Raw genomic sequence first — 19,312 nt, 5'->3', positions numbered from 1 at the left:
CCCAGCTTGCTTTCCTTCTTCTCTCTTTTGGGAAGCATCCCCTGTGGACCTTCCTTGTTTTTTTCAGTCCTGTGTGTAATCTGCTTCCATAAAGTTGACAGCCAGGAAAACCCTATGGAGCAGTTCCACTCTGTAACACATGAGGTCGCCATGAGTCGGAATCGACTCTAAGGCAGTGGTTTGGTTCGATTTTTGTACGTTTATTCTCATCACTGTTTGCATCCCATCTTGTCTGTCACTGTACATGCCATGCACGTACGGCCTTCCCAGTCGTCAGTGCTTTCTCACGTGCCCTCTGCTATGCACATTTGACCCTCAGTAGCAGCTCAAGCCTCCCTTCTCCTAGAGGCTTTCTTTGCCTACCTCAGGACATTTGCCCTCACTGGTCCCTCTCCTGGCATCACTTTTTCAGTATCCTACTGTCTCACCTCAGGTTGCTTCTAAGAGGTCACCTTATCACTGTTCTGCCCTGACAACCCTATCTAAAGCAGTGTCCCCTCCCCCTCCCTGCCCCTCATTCTTTCTGTTCCCCTACCTTTTTTAAACCCATGTATAGCCATGGTCTGCCTCTCCGTGCTTGAATAGAAATTCTGTGATGGCAGAGTAGAAGTTGTTGCTGTTCAGTTCACAGAAGTGGCTCCAGTGCCTAGAACAGTACCTTACAGTATGTATGTGTTTTCTGAGTGAATGAATGAATGTGTCTCTATCTCTCCCTTCTTTGACCCTCATTGCTTGTTTATTCAGAGCTACAGGCTCAGGTACCTTGCCACCCTTGTTTCCATTGTGCCCTGTTTCTCCTCATGTGCTCCCCCACCTCACCCCCCGCCCCCAGTGTTGATCAGCTCTCACCTTGACCCTTTCTTCACTTTCATCTGATGCATCAGACTCTTGGTTCTTCCTTCTGTAGCTTAGTTCTCCACAGACTCTACCGTAAACTTTCCTGTTGCATCACACACAATGCTGGCTCCATAGCCGAGTTGCTCAGTAAATATTTGGTTGATTAATAAGGGAGATAAGACAAATTAGACTTCGGGTTCCTTGAGAGTTGAAGGTATAAATATCAATTACCATAAAATTCTGTGTACCTGTGCGTATTCTGCAAATAGTTGTTGACTGACTGACAAGTCTTGTTGACCAAGTACTCTCATGTATTTGAGGGTGAAAGTTCAGTCTATTTCAAGCAGTGACTAAATAACAAGGTCAGAGGATTAACCAAATAACATGAACACCAGTGAGTTCCATATGAACTGTGTAGGGGGAGGTAGAGGGAAGAGGTACCTTCTGGTTTTCAGGTACTACATAATTACCACTTACTCATTGAACCAGCAGCTGCACCCAGAGATATAGTACAACTGCCAAGCAGAAGAGGTGTGGTGCTTCTTGCCTCAGCGGCTGCCCTGAGAAAAGAATGAAAGTATGTTTTTTTAAAAAAAAAAGGTAGCCGTCGTCGACTCTGACTCATGGCAACCTCATGTGTGTCAAAGTTGAACTGCACTCCGTAGAGTGTTCACTGGCTGATTTTTCAGAAGTAGATCACCAGGCCTTTCTTCGAGGCGTCTCTGGGTGAACTTGAACCAGCAACCTTTCAGTTAACAGCTGAGCATGTTAGCCATTTGTACCACCCAGGGACTCCAAAAGTACATGATGTGTGTTTAATGAAGCGATGATTCTCTTGGTTTGGAGGTTTGGACCAGTTGAATCACTGAGGTATCATGGCTGGTCTGATTCAGGTGGTGCTTCTGAGCCTTGAGTTGAATTCCCTTTCCTTCCCGTCTTTACTTTCAGCATGATCAGATTTTTGAGATCCTTTAGGGAGGGTTGATAGGTTGAAGGATTATTGGGAAATTTTGCTCATGGAAATGATGGAGACACACCTTACGCAGTTGGCAAATAACACTCCACAGGGAATCCCAAAAGGAGGTTAGTGTGGTTAACAGAATGTGGGTTTTAGAGTATGACCGATCCAAGTTTAAATTTTGAGTCTCCCGACTGACAGCCAGGAAGTAGACTTTGTGCACAGTTTCTTAATTTGTGAGCTTCAGAAATGGTGCCTCCCGACGAGGAGAGCCTGAGGATGAAGTTAATATGATGTTATATGTGAAGTGCCATGTTCGTTTAGCACATGGTGGCTACTCAGTAAATTGCAGCAGCATCTTCCTTTCAGTTTGCTCCCGAGTGTTAATCAATTTCTCAACTACTTACGCAGTAGAAGATACAGCATATTTTAGGGGGCAGAAATGACCCAAGAGGGTTGGTTTGAGTAAATTGGATTCCAGGTTTTTTTGTCATTGGTATGTCTTTATGTAACAGGGCAGCAGGATAAATATAATCAATCATTTATTTACACATTTAGAGATAATCTGCTTTTAATATAGCTTTTAAAGCAGAAATGATTATGACTATTATATGGCTTCCTAGATCATAAAGTACAAGAATTGTGACGTTTTTTCTTGTGCAGAACACTTTGTCTTGTTCAAAACATAAAACTTAATACATCAACTAAAGGCCTTCCTCTCCCCAGCCCCACAGCTTTCCTCCAGAAAGACAACGGTTGTGCATCTCTGTCCTAATTATTTTTACAAAGTGAATTGTTAGATATTATCAGAAATTATAATTAAATGCATGTACCAAACTAATGAATAAAATAGCATTTATTTGATAATCCATACTAGGTCCTCTTATCTATTCAGGTGAATTAGTAAGGTTCCACTCAGTACGCAATTAGAATGACAACATAGTTTAATTTCAGCATAAGCTGAAAATGGGCTTTTTCCCTCACCTGCTACTTAAATGAGACTTACATGAATAGTGGAAAACTATTCCAGTAAAACTGCAGTACTGGTAATTCTGTTATGGGATAGGACATGTGAATGCGGCAAAAACAAGGATCTCAGGCTTATGGACTGCAGGCTGCTCACAGTTTAGAAATCTTTCACTCTTGTATTTTTTTTTTTTTTTAATAAAGTGGGGTTTTCAAAATGAGAACAGTGCCTGACATGTAGTAAATGCACCAAAATATTTGTTGACTGACTAACCTACTTGTGGGCTCATATGGTACTGGGAACCTAATTTTCTATTATACTTCATAAAGTACGATAGCCAGACCTTTAGTTGTGAATTCAAGGTCTAATCCCATCTTGTGAGAACATTGAAAACTTGGAGAAGGTGTTACAGAGAGTGAAGAGATGAGCGTGATGTAACAGAGCTGGACCTCTTAGAGAGAGTGAATGGAGTGAAGGTGGGAAGGCCAAGGACCGACCATCTTTAAATATGCTGGGTTTTCATCAAAAAACAAATAAAATAACAACTCCAGTGCACGTGTTTTAAAAGGAAAGTGACTCACAGGTGCCTGAATTGTTCAAAGTCTAGTTCTCTTAGAAAGTAAATTTAACATATCTGAAACCATATTTAAACATTTTCCTTAGCTGTCATCTTTCCTCTGCACCATGTCCTTTGAAGAGCTGTTGTTAGCTTTTCGTGACTTCACATGCTATGTGTGTGCACGTGTACATTTGCGTGTGTGTGTTGGAGAGACTGCACCCCACACCCTCTCCCTCCAGCCTTGTGTATACAGTTCTTTGTGGGCATGTTAGCAAGGCATCTTCAACATATTATTTGCTCCTTAAATCCATTGCCATCAAGTTGATTCCAACTCATAGTGACCCTATAGGACAGAGTAGAGATGCCACATAGGGTTTCCAAGGAGCAGCTGGTGGATTCTAACTGCTGACCTTTTGATTAGCAGCCAAGCTCTAAACCATTGTAACACCAGGGCTCCATATACTCCCTAAACTCATGATATTCAGAAAGTACTTCCCCAGACTAGGTCTTCCTCCCAATTTTCCTATTTTTGTAACCACTAGTACCTGTTGTTTCCTGAGCTCAGAAACACTGTTATTACTGGCTCCCTCCTCACATCTTATTAGTTAACTCCTCTACAGAGTCTTCTGTTCACTGTTACTTCTAGCTTATCATCCTTCGCCTTGCCTATTTCAGTTTCCCCATTACCTCTTATCTCAATTATTGGAATAATTGTCTCTTATTCCTCCAGTTCATCCAATTTTTTGCTATTCAGTTATTATTTTTTCCACTAATGGCTTTGTCACATCTTCACTTTCCTTCCAGAAATCCTTCAGTGAGTTCTGTCTGTGAAATCCAAGGCTGGTGTTCTAGACCCTCCGTGTACAGCATTATATCCTGGTGGCTTTCAGTGAGACTGCTCTGCCCAGTCCCCTCCAGCTACTTACTGTAGAATCCCTGTTGAATAAATGAATTCCTGGGTTAAAACCAGCCCACGTATTTCCCAGATCATTTCAGTATGTCCTTTTGTAACCCTTGTTCTTTGCTATTCTTGCCACCTGGAATGCTTTTTCCATCTCTCTCCCTCCATGGTGAAGCCCTTTTGTTCTTTAAAACCAATCTTTAGTACCATGACTCTCGTGAAACGGAAGTTTTGTCTTTCCGTTTTGAACCACTGCAGAACCTTATACTTCTCATCTTCCACTTGTTATTATAGTCGCTTCTGTACTTTTCTTATCATACTTAATGAATTAGAAACCACGTGTGGACAAGACCAGTGCCTTACCTGGTTTTGTATGGTTAAGAGCTCGGGCTGCTTAACCAAAAGGTCGGCAGTTCGAATCCATCAGCCGCTCCTTGGAAACCCTATGAGGCAGTTCTGCTTTTTCCTGTAGGATCATTATGAGTCAGAATCGACTCAGCGGCACACAACAACAACAACAGAATAATATTTGTATCAGAGTACATAGTAGGTACTTAATGTGTGTTGATGCATTTAATTGGATAGGAAGATAATAGCCCTTTGAGCCTCACGTTTCTGTGATTTCTAGAAATGTTGGCTTTCATTATACATTCCAGTACTCTTTGCTAGTTACACATCAAAGAGCTTGTTGAAATCCAGTAATAAGTATGTACTAAAGCTTTCTTCTTTCCATTCTTGAGACTGTTTTATGTATACTTAATAGCAAACAGAGGACCACATTGTGTCCTTACTGCAAGTAGGCTCTTGAAATTCTTGACCTTTTTTAAGGAAGTGCCAGGAACATAGTAGGTGCTCACAGTGGTTTTTGTTGAGTAAAGAATGTCACCTTGAAAACCTAAAAGAAATTGTTTCCCTGGTTTCATTGCTATTTAAATCCTCAAGGCTCTTTTAAAAACCATTTAGTGATTCTAGAGGAGAGAAGGATGTCTTTTCAAATAAATTATCATTAAGAATGTACAACACCATCTAAACTTGGAATAACCTTCCTTTCCCTTCCTTTCAGATTTAGTCTTCATGACCTCTTAATTGCTAAATCAAATAGCCTTTCTCTCGGTCATCATCCCTCAGGATTTCAGCCTTTTTCTAAGAACATCACTGCCTTCCCTCCCTTAGCCAAACTGAAACCTGGCGCTCTTTTGAGATCACCCTTCACCCACAGCCCTCTACGTGGTCACTTTATTTTTTTCACATCTGGCAATCCTCAAGGCCAGTGGTAGGGTTGATAAAGGCTGTTGTCGCCCCTACTCTGTCTCTTCCAGAACTGAACTCCTTCACCCTTTTCTGAAAACCCTGCTCCTCTCAGGCTGTACCATTTGAATCTCCTCCTCCTCCCCTTGTTGTGACATTCCCCCAGTTTATTTATTCAACACATGGCCAGGGTCTTCTTCCACTCCAAGCCTGCCATCACCCTGGGTGACTTTGATATCCACAAGGACAATCCTCCAGTCACCTCATCGTGGTTCTTGGCCCACCTCATCTCTAATGAACTTCTCGACTTACGTGTTTACAAGCCCATGGAGAAGATCTTGCCTTACCCCTAAATGTATCCCCTCCAAAGTCTAAGCATTCCATCTACCCACCTCCTCTACCTCCACCCAGCCTGAGTGACCTTTTGAATTGCAAATCTTTTCCCAACTTTCTCAATATTTCCCAGGTTCTAGCCATAGGCTTCACCCACGGATTACTGCAGTCACCCCTCTGCGTGTTTTCTTTCTTCCATTTTGCCACTTAACAATTCATTCTTCACCCAGCAACCAGAATGGGTACTTGAAAACATTGAGTCATTTCACTGCCTTGCATACGTCTCCAGTGGCTTCCCATTCTACTCAGAATTATATTCACACTTCGTCATGGCCCGTGAGGCCCTTTTTGAATATGGCCACTGCCTCTCTCCAACCTCATATCCTATCACTCTCCACCAAATGCTGTCTGGCCCTTCTCACTTAGGTCTGCCTTAAGGCCTTTGCATTTGCTTTTTCCCTCCACCTGGCACATTGTCCCCTTGATAGGTGCAAGACCTGTGTCCTTCAGTCAGGTCTGCACTCACAGGCCTCCTTCTCAGAGAGAGGTGTTTCTGACCACTACTCTGTGCACCTCACTCTTGACTCTTTCATCTGAGACTGTTACCTGTGTGTGTATGTGCGCATGTGTGTGCATATAACAGTCTCTCTGCTGTCTGAGGTTGCTCATTTATCTGCTTATATATCATGTTTTCCCCTCTGGGGTGTAAGCTCTGGGAGGGTAGGGACTTGGTCTATCTTGTTCACCTCTAATTCCCCAGCACGTGGCACATTTTAGGCATCTAATAAATATTTGCTGAATAAATGGATACTAAACACGCTCTCTCGCTCTGGCCTTCATATTTGCCATACTCCTTGTTGTACCGTTTTCCTCGCTTTTTCTTAGATAGTTAATGCCCATTTTTTTCTTACCTGTTTTTTATATCACTGCTCCATTGTCATTTTCCCTGCCTTCTCTCAGCTCCACCAAGTTGCATAGTGCAATAGAGCTTCCATTGTTCATAACACTGGCTATACAGTATTTTTATATTTATTTATATGAATATGCCACTAATGAATCCCTCTCTGCCCATCGCCTACCGTCTACCCTGCACTGGGTGTAACTTTGGGAGAATGGGGCCTCTGTGGGTGTCTTTCTTGCCGTTACGTCTTCAGGCCTTAGCACAGTGCCTGGCACACTGGGGTAGTCAGGAAATACGTGTTCAATGGATGAATCTCTTAATAACTTGTCATGACATGGACCATCTTCTCCCCGTTTCCACTTGATTGCCCCCTTGGTTATTTATTTATCTAACTCTCTGACTGTTGTTTCTGAAAAGTCTTTAAATATAAACATTCTCTTAGATTTTGCTTCTGGTCTACTTCTCACTGCCTCACCTGCTCCAGGATTGTTTTTTCTCCTCCGTTAGCTTCAACCATCACTTCTTTGTGGATGACCACAACTTGGTTTTTCTAACCTGACCTCTCTCCTAAGTCACGGTGCTCAACTTCTCCTTGCCGTTCGGATTGCCGCCTGCCCGCAAATTCAGGAACACCAAACGCTTACCTCCCTGTGTGTGCGCACCCTTCACTTAGGCATCCCTCCCACTTCACTGATGTAGTGCTGTCTGCCTTGTTCCCCGGGTTCAAAGCCTGAGAGCCCTCATCAGTGACCCCCTCTCTCATGCCACACACCTCGTGGGTCTCCCTGTCCTATTGATTGTAGCAAAGAAATATATCCAGTGTTTCCCTAACTTCTCACCTCCATCCACCTCCATAAGTGACATACGGCTTTCTTTTCTACAACTTAGTTCAGAGCCTTTCTCCGTAGTCTAGAGAAGGTAAAAACCCTACAGTCTGGCTCTCCTGCTGACCACAGCCACACACAGGCTTCATCCTTTCTGGGAACATCAAGTGATTTATAATAGCCCCTAAGTAATGGGTTGAATTTTGATGAATGTGACTGGCTTGTCAGTTTTTGCATTAGGGAACCATAAATTGTCATAATTTGGTTCTAAAACTTTCCTGCAGTGTGATCCAAGTGTCTCTCCTTTGTACCCCCGCAAATGCTTTCTCTCGGTATTTCTTTCATAAACTTCTTCCCATAAACAGAGCACATTCCAAAGCTTCGTGCCAAAGTAGAATGACATAATTTCCAGAGTGGGCCCGTAATTTCCAAGACAGCCCCAGCTCCCTCCCACCCACTGCTGACATCTGCTGCCTCCAGGAACCTCACAGCATCACGGTCACTGTCACCGTAGCCTCCCTGGTTGTCCCACCTGACTTCAGTATTCTAAAAATAGATGGGTTCTGTGAGGGAGAAGCTCCTGCCTTAAGTTGCATTTTAGAACCAAATGATTTCACAATCTGAGGGCTTTCCCTGGAAATGAATTGGAGATGGAGCTGCTGATAGGTATTCACAGGTGGGCCTTCTGGGCAGCCACGTAATACTTTTTCTCTTAGCGTTCTAATTCCATTTGGAATTACTAGGATTTGTGATTGTCAAGGCAAATCAAAGTGTTAAAAAAATAAAAATAAAAAAACTATTTTTGCCTGTCTGCCATTTTAACATTCAGTCCTACAGACGCTTGAGTCCTTAAAGCTTCATAATTTTGACTTATTCTTAAGCAGTCACTTGATTGGAGTGATTTGATCTCTGTCTAGGCAGAGTCTCATCGCAGGCCTCTGAATCACTTCAAGTATAAGACAATGCTAGTCTGTAGAGGACCTCTGAAGTAGTAGGTCCTGTACTTGTCACAGCTTATCTTCTTTGTCACCAGAGCTCTAGGTGTAGCTGGCAGTCTCCCCATTTTAGAGATTAGAACTAAGGTTTGTAGATGTTAAGTAACTACTGATGTCACACAGCAGCTAGGAGAGTGAGCCTCTATCTCCCTGACTATGAAAATTGTGTTCTTTCCACTGTGCTAGGTAACTTCTTGATTACAGGTCATCAGTGGCACTGACAAAGTTTTATTTTTCATCTCGTTACACTGAACAGTTAAGTAACTTTTTTACATTCCCTTTTCCTCTCTTTTTCTCCTCTCCACTGCCTTAGAGCATATTCCTTCCATGTTAGTGCAGACGGTCAGATGCAGCCTGTCCCCTTCCCCCCCGACGCCCTCATTGGACCTGGAATCCCCCGACATGCTCGCCAGATCAACACCCTGAACCATGGGGAAGTGGTGTGTGCTGTTACCATCAGCAACCCCACGCGGCACGTGTACACGGGTGGGAAGGGCTGCGTCAAGGTCTGGGACATCAGCCACCCTGGCAACAAGAGTCCTGTCTCTCAGCTCGACTGCCTGGTGAGTGAGCAAGAATACACAAACTCACTCCTTCCTTCAGAAGAGAGGAAGAGAGAGAGGTGGGAGGAAGGAAGGGGAGGTGTCGGTGAGAGAACAGTATGTAAGAGCAACACCACAGTGCTGGTCACAAGTTGGTAGTTGGTCTTGGTGGTTTGTGGTTTTTCACTTGGAGATTTAAAGGGCCGAGGAGGAGGACTGTCTTCTTCCGGCTCGTTCAGGCAGTGACCCAGTTCTTCATGCGCAGTACATGCTCCAGAACAGTTTTCATTAACTTGCCCCATGAGTGGGAAAAGGAAGCCGCTTGTCTTCCTAGACTAAACCAGTTACCATGGAGTAAGTTCCAACTCATGGCAACCCCATGTGTGTCAGAGTAGAACTGGGCTCCATGGGGTTTGCAAGGGCTGACTTTTAGGAAGTAGATTGCCAGGCTTTCTTTTGAGGCACCTCTGGATGGATTCAAACATCCAGCCTTTTGATTAGCAATTAATTGTTTGCACCACCCAGGGTCTCCCTTTCCTAGACTAAATCTGTTACAGGGATTTAAGAAAACTGAGAGCCCATATACTGGTGTCTGTGAGCGTGTACTAAGAACTATAATCTACCCTATACTTCACCTGACGAACCCTAGATATTCTCTTAGCTGTTTTTGTTAATATTTGTCCTTGAGTTATTTAGGAAATTTCAGTTTGGTTTTCTTATACCAGCAGTAGAATATTGTTGGGAGGAATTTTTTTTTTCCCTGTCACTTAACACTCCTTGATTAAGTCTTGCCTCCATTTGATGCAGATCTAATCAAACCCACAGTGCCTTTCAGTCAGGTCAGGCAATGCCATGCAGAAGGAACAGACTCCAGAGGTCTTTAACCTCCTGACATCTTCTTGGCAGCAGTAGCGTAACTTTCCACAACAGAGTCGAGTAGACCAACGTCCCCCGTTTTGAGCTTCCATGACTGTGGGAGTGCCTGCGTTAGTGTACATGTGTGTCTGTGTGCAGATGCCTCTGGCAGTTGATGACTAAACAAAGCTTTTAATTTGATGCTAGTTGTGGGGGGTGGGTCTAGATCTTTGCATTTGGATGCTAATTAAGATTAAATATCTCAGTACTAAATTTTGAAGATCAAGTTTAAGTACTTCCCTAATTTCATGTAATTTTCTGGTATTAATCCACTTTATCATTGTCATAAGCATAAATGGCTCATTAAAACCAGGAGGGAACACAATACTTTTATGGATCTCTGCTCTCATGTTAATGCTGTTTTCCTTTCCTCATGAGTAATCTCTTGATGTTTTTTGTCTTCACAGAACAGGGATAACTACATCCGTTCCTGCAGATTGCTCCCTGATGGACGCACCCTAATTGTTGGAGGGGAAGCCAGTACTCTATCCATTTGGGACCTGGCGGCTCCGACTCCGCGGATCAAGGCGGAGTTGACGTCCTCGGCTCCTGCCTGCTACGCCCTGGCCATCAGCCCCGACTCCAAGGTCTGCTTCTCGTGCTGCAGCGACGGCAACATCGCCGTGTGGGACCTGCACAACCAGACGCTGGTGAGGTGGGTCGGCAGCCCTATTCCCAGGTTGAGAGGAGGGGCAGCTTCTACCGCAGGGTGTCGTGGTGCTGTGTGTGTGCTTGTCTAAGAGATGAAATACGATTATCTGGTTCTTAATTTGTTACGAGCAGGTCCTTTTTAATGTGCTAGAAACAAATTATAAATGTAAAATCTTGTTTTCTGAATGATTTGAACTTTATAAAACGGAGGTTTTTTCAGACATTCTAAGCGTCTTCAATGTGGTTTGAAAAAATGAGGTCAGTTTGACATAATTAACATATGTAAGGTTCCCGTGACCTCATGGGCTTGTTAAAACCAGTGGCCATCGAGTTGAGTCCAAGTCACAGAAACCCCAGCTGTGCTCCATAGGGTTTTCAGTGGCTGATTTTTTGGAAGGAGATTGCCAGCCTTTTCTGAGGTGCCTGTAGTGTACCATCTCTGCTTCCTGACGTCATTGTTGTCGATACCTAATTATTGAGAAGATTCTCAGTGTGTGGCACTGTCCTATGTGCCGTGTGTATCAGCATGGTCATTCATTTAACAAATACTTAACTGAGCACCTGCGATGGGCCCAGGCACTGTGTTGGGTGCCGCTCACCCTGAAAATGGTCTAGATTACCTGTCGCCCCACCATAAAGGATATATAAACCTAACTGTGATGTCTGTTAGAAATGAGATTGAATAGGATTGATACTGGTAGGTAAAGCCCTGTAAGGAGTCAGTACATAAGAGAGCAGGAAGCAAGAGGTGTGATTAGGTAAGGAGGGTGTGAGAAGACTGTAGTCAAATCTAATGTCCGGTCAAGGTGAGGGTGTAAAGGGAAGAGGCCTGTACTGTCTGTCTGCAAGATACTGTGTAGGACTGAACTTTCTCTCTCTCTCTGTGTGGATACATATATATAGATTCTAAAAACAAAATAATCGTCACTTTTCTTCTCCCTTTCAGAAAGGCTCCCGTGGAGAGCTGCCCCTAACCCCGTCAGCTCCCACAGTGTCTTTTGTACCTTTTCCCAGGAGTGATTCCTGGGGTGGCTGTATCACTGAATTTCCTTCCACGTACCTGAATTTGGGGTCCTGGCCTTTCTGCGGTGCACAGCTGCCCACAGTTGCTGCTCGCTGGCATGATTTGTTCTACAGCTCCCCGGGCCTACCTGCTGCTGTGTGGAAGAGAAAATACTCCTTACCTTTCTTGAACTGTCTTCCCTTCCATAGCATAGTGAGAGAACAGGCCTCAGAATGTATCTTTGGTTAGCTCATGTACTTGTAGGTGTGTGTTTTCATTGGTTTATTTCGGTTGGAGCTGTTTTTCCGTCAGTGGTAACATTCAGGTTTTTGGTGTCAGAGTAATTTGAAGAACTACCCAACTATTCAAAAAGGAAGAAAAACACAGGAAATTCAGCATATCAGTTAAACTTTAATTCAGAACTTCTCTATTATGAATACTTAGAAAACAAAAAAACCAAAATGATCTTCAAATATGGCCTGCGATGAAATTGATCGAGGAAGGCTAAATTGAGTACAACTGAAAACTGACTTTTCAAGGACTTCCGTCCCATTTTGACCCTTTCAGGCAGTTCCAGGGCCACACAGATGGAGCCAGCTGTATTGACATTTCTAACGATGGCACCAAGCTCTGGACTGGCGGTTTGGACAACACGGTCAGATCCTGGGACCTACGTGAGGGGCGACAGCTACAGCAGCACGACTTCACGTCCCAGGTTTGGTCCGCGCACCTGTGATGTTTTAGAAGATGGATTTTGTGGAATATACGATGTGCTAAAAGGCAGCAATTAAAGGGCAGTTGATGTGCCGCGTGTGACGAAGTCATATTAGATGACTATGAAAATCTGATTTTCTGTCCAAACTTTGTATTATTTAAGGATATTGATATAGTTATATTAATATATTTTATTAAGTATAAAATATATTTTATATTTTATTAAAGGATAGAAACCTCATTTATTGTAAGCTTTTAGAAGGTTTTTATTTCAAAGACCATTACTGTATGTATATTTGGATTTTACATAATTGATTAGTAAATTATTTTATGGAGATCTGTCCCGTTCCCTTTGGGCTTTAGTTTCTTCCTTTACAATTCAAATTGTCTTGATTGCCTTCATAATTTAAATAGTACCCCAGAAGATCTGTTTGCCTCTGGCTAAAGCGACCGTGTCCTCTGTAGCCAGCATCACTATTACCTGTTGTAATTCTAGATCTTCTCTCTCGGCTACTGCCCTACTGGAGAGTGGCTCGCCGTGGGAATGGAGAACAGTAACGTGGAAGTGCTACATGTCACCAAGCCCGACAAATACCAGTTACATCTTCACGAGAGCTGTGTGCTGTCGCTCAAGTTTGCCCACTGTGGTAAGTAAGCCCCTCCTGTTCATTTTCTGTCAGCCAAAGTTGTTCCTCCTTTCCACCCCCTCGTTAGGATTCTTTCCGAGTCAGTTGCTTTAGTTCATTCATGTGTCCTTCTTCTGAATAGCATCATTTCCTTACACATGCTTTCTTCCTAATGCCGTGTAATTTTCTGGCATGTATCCACTTTGTCATTGTCTTAAGTACAAATGACTCATTACATCTAGGAGGGCTGGCTTCTATTTTGAAGTGAAAGAAAGCTCTGTTACAAACGCATTTTCTGTAAATATTTTGATGCTCTGTAGAGCCAATCTCAGGTATCTGACAAAGTAACACAGACATATCTAATTTGAAACCTTCTTCCTGTAGGTAAGTGGTTTGTAAGCACTGGAAAGGACAACCTTCTGAACGCCTGGAGAACACCTTATGGGGCCAGTATATTCCAGGTAACATTTGCTTGTTCAGGTGCCTTGTATTGCGGGCTCACTGTGGGTCAGATTCACCAGCTCTTGGTGCGTCTTCTCGGGTGAGTTATGCAGACCTAGAGTTACTCACATTGTGCAGAGAAGAAAACTGGGCCTGGGGGAGGTTAAGTGTCACGGCCACCACGTCACAGAGCTGGGGTTCACCTCCAGTTCTTCCGTTGCGCTGTTCACCAGCTGCTTATCCCTGGGTCCCTTACCACTTGCTAAAGTTTTGTGTCTTCTGTGTTTTGGTTGGCTTTTTTTTTTTTGGTCTTTTTTGAATTTTTATGTTTCAAACTTGAACCATTTGTTTAAATATTCTTTGTAGTATTTTTTGAATAGTTTTTTTAAAGAAGAATGATAGCTGGAAAAAATCAGTAAATTTTGCTTGATTTTATAAATTGTATTTCTACTGATTTAATGGAACTTGGTGTAGTTTGTGAAATTATTTGTAGAAGGGCCAAGTTGTAGACAGAAGCTATATATTGAGTGAAAATATCATGTAAGATGATCGGTAGGGCAAAAATAGCTGATGATTCCTGCCCTCAGGAAGCTTGAGTTGAGTGTGCTGTTTTTCCTGTTGTGGATCACAGCCTTTCAGACTATCCCAACCAGCATTTTTTTAAAAATGAAATAAGTGTTAGTATGCACCTTTTATAGTAGGTATAATATTAAATGTTAAGTATACAGGGTTATGAAGTAAAATGTATTTTTTCGTATTGGTTGCAATCAAAAAAGTTTGAAAAACAGTGGTGCTGGGTTAAGCAGCTACATGTCATGCTCTTTTTTTAAAAAGTATTATTCAGAGTCCTGGGTAAAATCCTGTGATTCTTTTTTAGCTCATCTGTGTTCCTTTTTTTAAAAAAAAATTCATTTAAACATTGTTTTTGTACTAACTGCTTTCTTCTTTACTGTTGTAGGAATAGTCCTTTGGATTCACTATCGAAAATAATTATTTGATAAAGAGTACTGAATTGTGATTTCTTTTTTATGAGCACAGTTTGGTTAAATTACCATTGAACCGTTGTATTTATTGTACTTGAACATGGTATCCAGAATTCTAAGTGCACAGTACATTTTTTTAACTACTGAGGCCCTCCCCTCTTGCAAGTTTGTGTTCTGTTTTCACACAGGGAAGTTGGTCTTTTTACTAGGAATAATTTTGTATTCCTATTTCAAAAATGATAGTGTTTTAAATGCCGTTTCTCATATATTACCTCACTTAAACTCTGCAGCAACCCTCTGAGGTGGTAGGCAGGTAAATGTCTTTAGCTATTTACCTTTATAAGGAAACTGAGGCTCAGAGAGGCCAAGTGGTCTGTTGGGAGTTTCACAGTTAGACCTAAATTAAAGGCCTCTGACTCCAGCTGAGGGTTTTTCATACTAAAAAACACCCCACTTGTAACTTCTGGAGAAAAGAAGTTGAAATAGGGCCTTGCTTGAACCAGTAGAGGGGCTCTTACCGCTTGCTTTCTCACCTGCCCCATGTCCCAGAGCAGGAGACTCCAGGGTCAGTGTGGTCCTGTCTGGTGAGTCAGACTATACGGTGAGGCGCACCTGCTAGTGGACCCAGCTCTGCCATTTCAGGGACGCACCGCCACTACCTTTCCCCGTTTGGGGCTCATATTTGGTCAATGGAGTGTGTGAAGTGTGTTTTTGCTCCAAGTCTTCCAGTCCTGCTTCTCGGTACTTATGGATTTTTCTTTTCGTATTCAACGTTTTTCTTCATGTGTTTCTTTCGTAGTCCAAAGAATCCTCATCGGTGCTTAGCTGTGACATCTCTGTGGATGACAAATACATTGTCACTGGCTCTGGGGATAAGAAGGCCACGGTCTATGAAGTTATTTATTAAGGACAGATCTTCATGCGAACTGGACTCCTCCTTGTAGCACTTTGTTCTGTCATCCTTTTTCCTGCCCTCATCTAAAACCAAGGATTCCAAATGCTCATTGCAGTTGTGGAGTTTAATCCCCTTCCTTAACCTCACTTCCTACTTGCTATTGAATTGTGAATACTCATTAAGAACCTGTGATACCAAATCTTCAGCTATCTACTTGGAAGAACATGGGATAGGCATACTTAACAGTGAACGGAATCTTTAATTATGTATTATATCTGTAATATATTTATTTTGTTTAAAGAAGGCTTTCTAACAATGACTGACTAAATAAAGCTGTCTGCTCCTGCATTGATAATGAAGATGCGTCATATTTGATACCCTTCCTCCCCCCTTTTTTTGGCAAAGGAGGGGAAAGGAAGGTTTAAAAGGATTGGTTAAAAAATGTCACTAAATGTAGACTAATGGCTGTATAGAGATGTGAAATGTATAATTACACATGAAGCAATATGTTGCTGTGATGTTAAATTTTTAGGTTTTTTTGTTTTTACCTTTTTTTTTTTACTTATTTTAAAGAAGTTTGGGAACTTGGCTGAACAATTAGAACATGACAGGTCAAGTCATATTCATTTGCATCTGTTTGGACAAGTTTAACCGTATATCTATAGCTTTAGTCGTATTCTCTAAAAATAATTGGATTTTTCTTTTATTTTTTCTTCTCTTACTGACAAGTGTCTTTGTAATATGTTTTTAATTCCTTTTTTTATTGTATTATAGACAGATGAACAAATTAATTGGCCTCCAAGAGACAACTTAATCCCTGCTGGATATTTTTGCCATGTTTCTTTGCCAAGGGAGATGTGTATCTTTGGGCAGTTTTGTCGTTATAAGAAATTAGGGGCTATTTTTTGGCATGTTCTTTGGGAACTGCGCAGATAAGGGGGACGATTCCTACCACTGTGCAAGCCCAGTCTTTTACAAAAGAAGGGGAGCAGAGGAGGACTTGCAAGGACCTCCCTCTGAAAAACAGGAAGAATGGACTCTCACCTGGGATGAGGACTTGCTTGCTTTATCTCCGGTTCTTTCCGTGTCTTAATTGGATGTCCCTGATACGGACACAGGCAGTGCCGTTGTGCCAGAAACATCGTGTTATCTTTTCTGTTGTTGTTGTTGCTGTTAAACTATGATATGTGACTCCTTTTTTTAATTATTTTTTTGTTTGAATGCTTTAAAAAACCTTTTAAGTCTGTGGATCTGCTGATGTACAGTGCCTTTGCTGCTATGGATCAAAATCAAAAGAACCGTGTAGATAAACTTTATTGTATAAGTAGAAAAGTACTTAATTTCATACTAGAAATGGATGGATGCTGCAAGTTGAAATGGACTGTCCATTGACGTTCCTAATGTGGTAGCAGAAAAAAAAAATGGTGTCTTAAGTGCTCAGTGTTTGATGTCATTAACAGTTTCGTAAAACTCTACAGTGTAGAAAGATTTTGATACTAAACTGTGCATTGTACATAGTTCTAATGCATTGTATTGACCACCAGTACTTCTATAATGGTAGATTGTTTGTTGCATTCAGACTTTTAAGCATTAAACATAAATAACTTCTAGTACGCTTATTTTTCTAATTCTTTGTTTTGGTGGCTTTAGGTTTTTTTTTAACCTTTGGCCTTGCAGTGCCTGTGTATTTAAAATGATGTGTTTTATTCGAGGGAGACTGGTGTTAAAGCAATGTGGGTTTTTTATTGTTGCTGTTTTGTTTTCACTGGAGAGCAGCTAGAAGGGATAGGAGATAGACGTTATCGATGATGGAAGTTGCTGCCAAATACTCGTTGAGTAGCTGTTTCATTTGAGAAAATACTGTCTTTCAAAATGTTGTCATGCTACTCAAAACCTCGATGCTTTAGAATTGGGCTGTCCAGTATGGTTACCACTTGGTATTTGTGGCTATTTAAATTTAACTTTATTAATTTAGAAATTCAGCTCATCAGTCACTATTTCACATGTTCAGTAGCAACATATGGCCAAAGCCTGTATTTGACAGCACACATGCGCAGAACATTTCCATCATTGCAGAAAGTTCTGTTGGATCAGCTCTGCTATTGAGCTGGCCCGTGGGATACCATTTCCAGCTTTTTGGGTTTAGGACACATTTCCAACGTAACATACCAAAGCCTTTGAAAGCACCAGGTCCTTTTGGCTGCTGTTTTTTAGATGTGTGAAGATTCAGTATAAAGAGGAACTTAAATTCTGAATTCCTGGAACTCTAAAAAACTGACATAAGGATGCATTGGGTAGGTGGGCAGCGGGGATTGGGAGCACCGTTGAGGTCCAGGTTCAGTGATGAGCTGGAAGAGATAACTGACCCTGTAGGTCCTGAGTAGGTTAGAGTTGAGCAGTGCTTATGAGTTGGAGGCAGCACCTCAGGTGTGTTATGAGTGTTGCTAGTAAGTCCGTTCAAGCCAGCGGAAAAATTAAAACTCATAGTAAATACAAGGCTAAGTGATCTCAAAGATACATCTTGGGGCAGGATGGCTGGGGGTGGAAATAACAATTAGTATCTGCTCTGTTCAGAGCACTGTGCTGGCTTCTTTTACGTGTTGGTCACCTCTGCATTGATCACCTCAGCTCTTCCACAACCCAAGTTCCTATATGGTTCCAGAAACTTAGAAAGCCAAAGGGAAAAGCAGGTCTGAGAAAGGTACTACTGTGTTCAGTGTATCTGTACCACACGGGAAAACTTGTGGCATTTAGGTGGAAGGGGGCAGTGGTTAGCCCAAATAAGACACACACAGCTAGCCTTAGGGACTGACACAGTGGACCAGACTTTGAATGTTAGAGCATCTGATACTGGGTGGCTTTGAAGAGGGGAAGGTGGCGATCCATCAGAGAGCTGCATCTGTAGGATCTGGACAGTGGCGTCACTGTTGTCTCTTCTGAGAGCTTTGATTCCACACCTCACGTGGCACATGTAGGAGTCTGCCTTATCTCATGCCGTCTCCACACCTCTTGCCCCAGAGCAACCTTTTTCCCTCTACCACCCAGCTTGGTGCTTGGTGTATAGTAAACTAAAACCAGTTACCTTGAAGTCTACTCCAACTCATGGCTACCCCATTTGTGTCAGAGTACAACTCTGCTCCAGAGGGTTTTCAATCGCTGATGTTTTGACAGTAGATCACCAGGCCTTTCTTCCGAGATGCCTCTGGGTGAAACTGAACCCTCCAACCTTTTGGTTAGCAACCAAGTGCATAAACTGTTTTTACCACCCTGGGACTCCGGTGAAGAAGAAATAACTTAGGATGTTTGCTGAATCAGGGGGAGGGTCAGCATAGAAATGTAAATTCTTTTCATTTTTAAAGTAGTCATAGCTCAGTTCCTGTGTATTCTTTTTAAGGATTTTTAAAAAGTGATAGAGCTTTGGAGTAGAAGAGAAAAATCATTTTGGCACGAGTATGACATGTGTTTACTAAACATCTCAAGGGAGGAAGTGCCTGCCCCAGGGAGTTAAAATTCCTGTTTGGTGCCTGATAGCTCAACTCTGTGTTGCCCTTCAGTTTTCTCTTTAGAGAAATCCAAAACATTAGATGTTGAATTGGATTTAAAAAAAAAAAAAAACGGTGATTGCATAAGTAGACCTTACTTACGAAAGTCAATGGGCATCTACTTCTTTTCACTGCCAAGGTTTTCACAGATGGAATTTTTATATCTTTGATATATACTTCAAGTCTGGCTTGAACTGCATAGAAGTCTTGGTGTTGTTGATGTTGTAGTTATTACTTGAAAAGTAATTGTTTAAACTTAGGTCTTTTGCCATATTTTTTGCCCAAAGTATGGTCTTGCGGAATCAGAAGAAACTCAAAAGACAGGAATCACACAGAAACGGGGAAAATTTAGTTCTAATCCAGGAGGAGAGTGGTAAGGTCTGGAAGATTGACTTCATTAGAACTACCAAGACAACAGAAAGAAACCCAGGTTGAAGAAGCCATCAAGACCTTCCTAGGACTGGCAGATCAAGAGCA

General features: G+C 42.1%; 1 protein-coding gene across 3 annotated transcripts in view; it reads left to right on the top strand.

The window, feature by feature from the left end:
• The window catches only part of LOC101345649 (transducin-like enhancer protein 4), a 175,191-nt gene extending 156,282 nt beyond the window's left edge, over positions 1-18,909 (top strand). For 2 of the 3 annotated variants that reach the window (XM_023737727.1, XM_012557530.2), the window contains 6 exons: positions 8,837-9,086; positions 10,388-10,635; positions 12,202-12,349; positions 12,845-12,995; positions 13,359-13,435; positions 15,198-18,909. In XM_023737727.1, coding sequence (XP_023593495.1) covers positions 8,837-9,086; positions 10,388-10,635; positions 12,202-12,349; positions 12,845-12,995; positions 13,359-13,435; positions 15,198-15,305 — 982 coding nt within the window. In that variant the 3' untranslated portion in view covers positions 15,306-18,909. The remainder of the gene's footprint in view (positions 1-8,836; positions 9,087-10,387; positions 10,636-12,201; positions 12,350-12,844; positions 12,996-13,358; positions 13,436-15,197) is intronic. The other variant, XM_004383275.2, reaches the window with a different exon arrangement.
• The last annotated feature ends 403 nt before the right edge of the window (positions 18,910-19,312 follow it).

This window comes from Trichechus manatus, unplaced genomic scaffold (genome assembly GCF_000243295.1).
Source record: "Trichechus manatus latirostris isolate Lorelei unplaced genomic scaffold, TriManLat1.0 scaffold00107, whole genome shotgun sequence".
Taxonomy (NCBI): Eukaryota; Metazoa; Chordata; class Mammalia; order Sirenia; family Trichechidae; genus Trichechus; species Trichechus manatus.
Note: the sequence above shows the minus strand (reverse complement) of the source record. Positions and strands in the feature narration are given on the sequence as shown.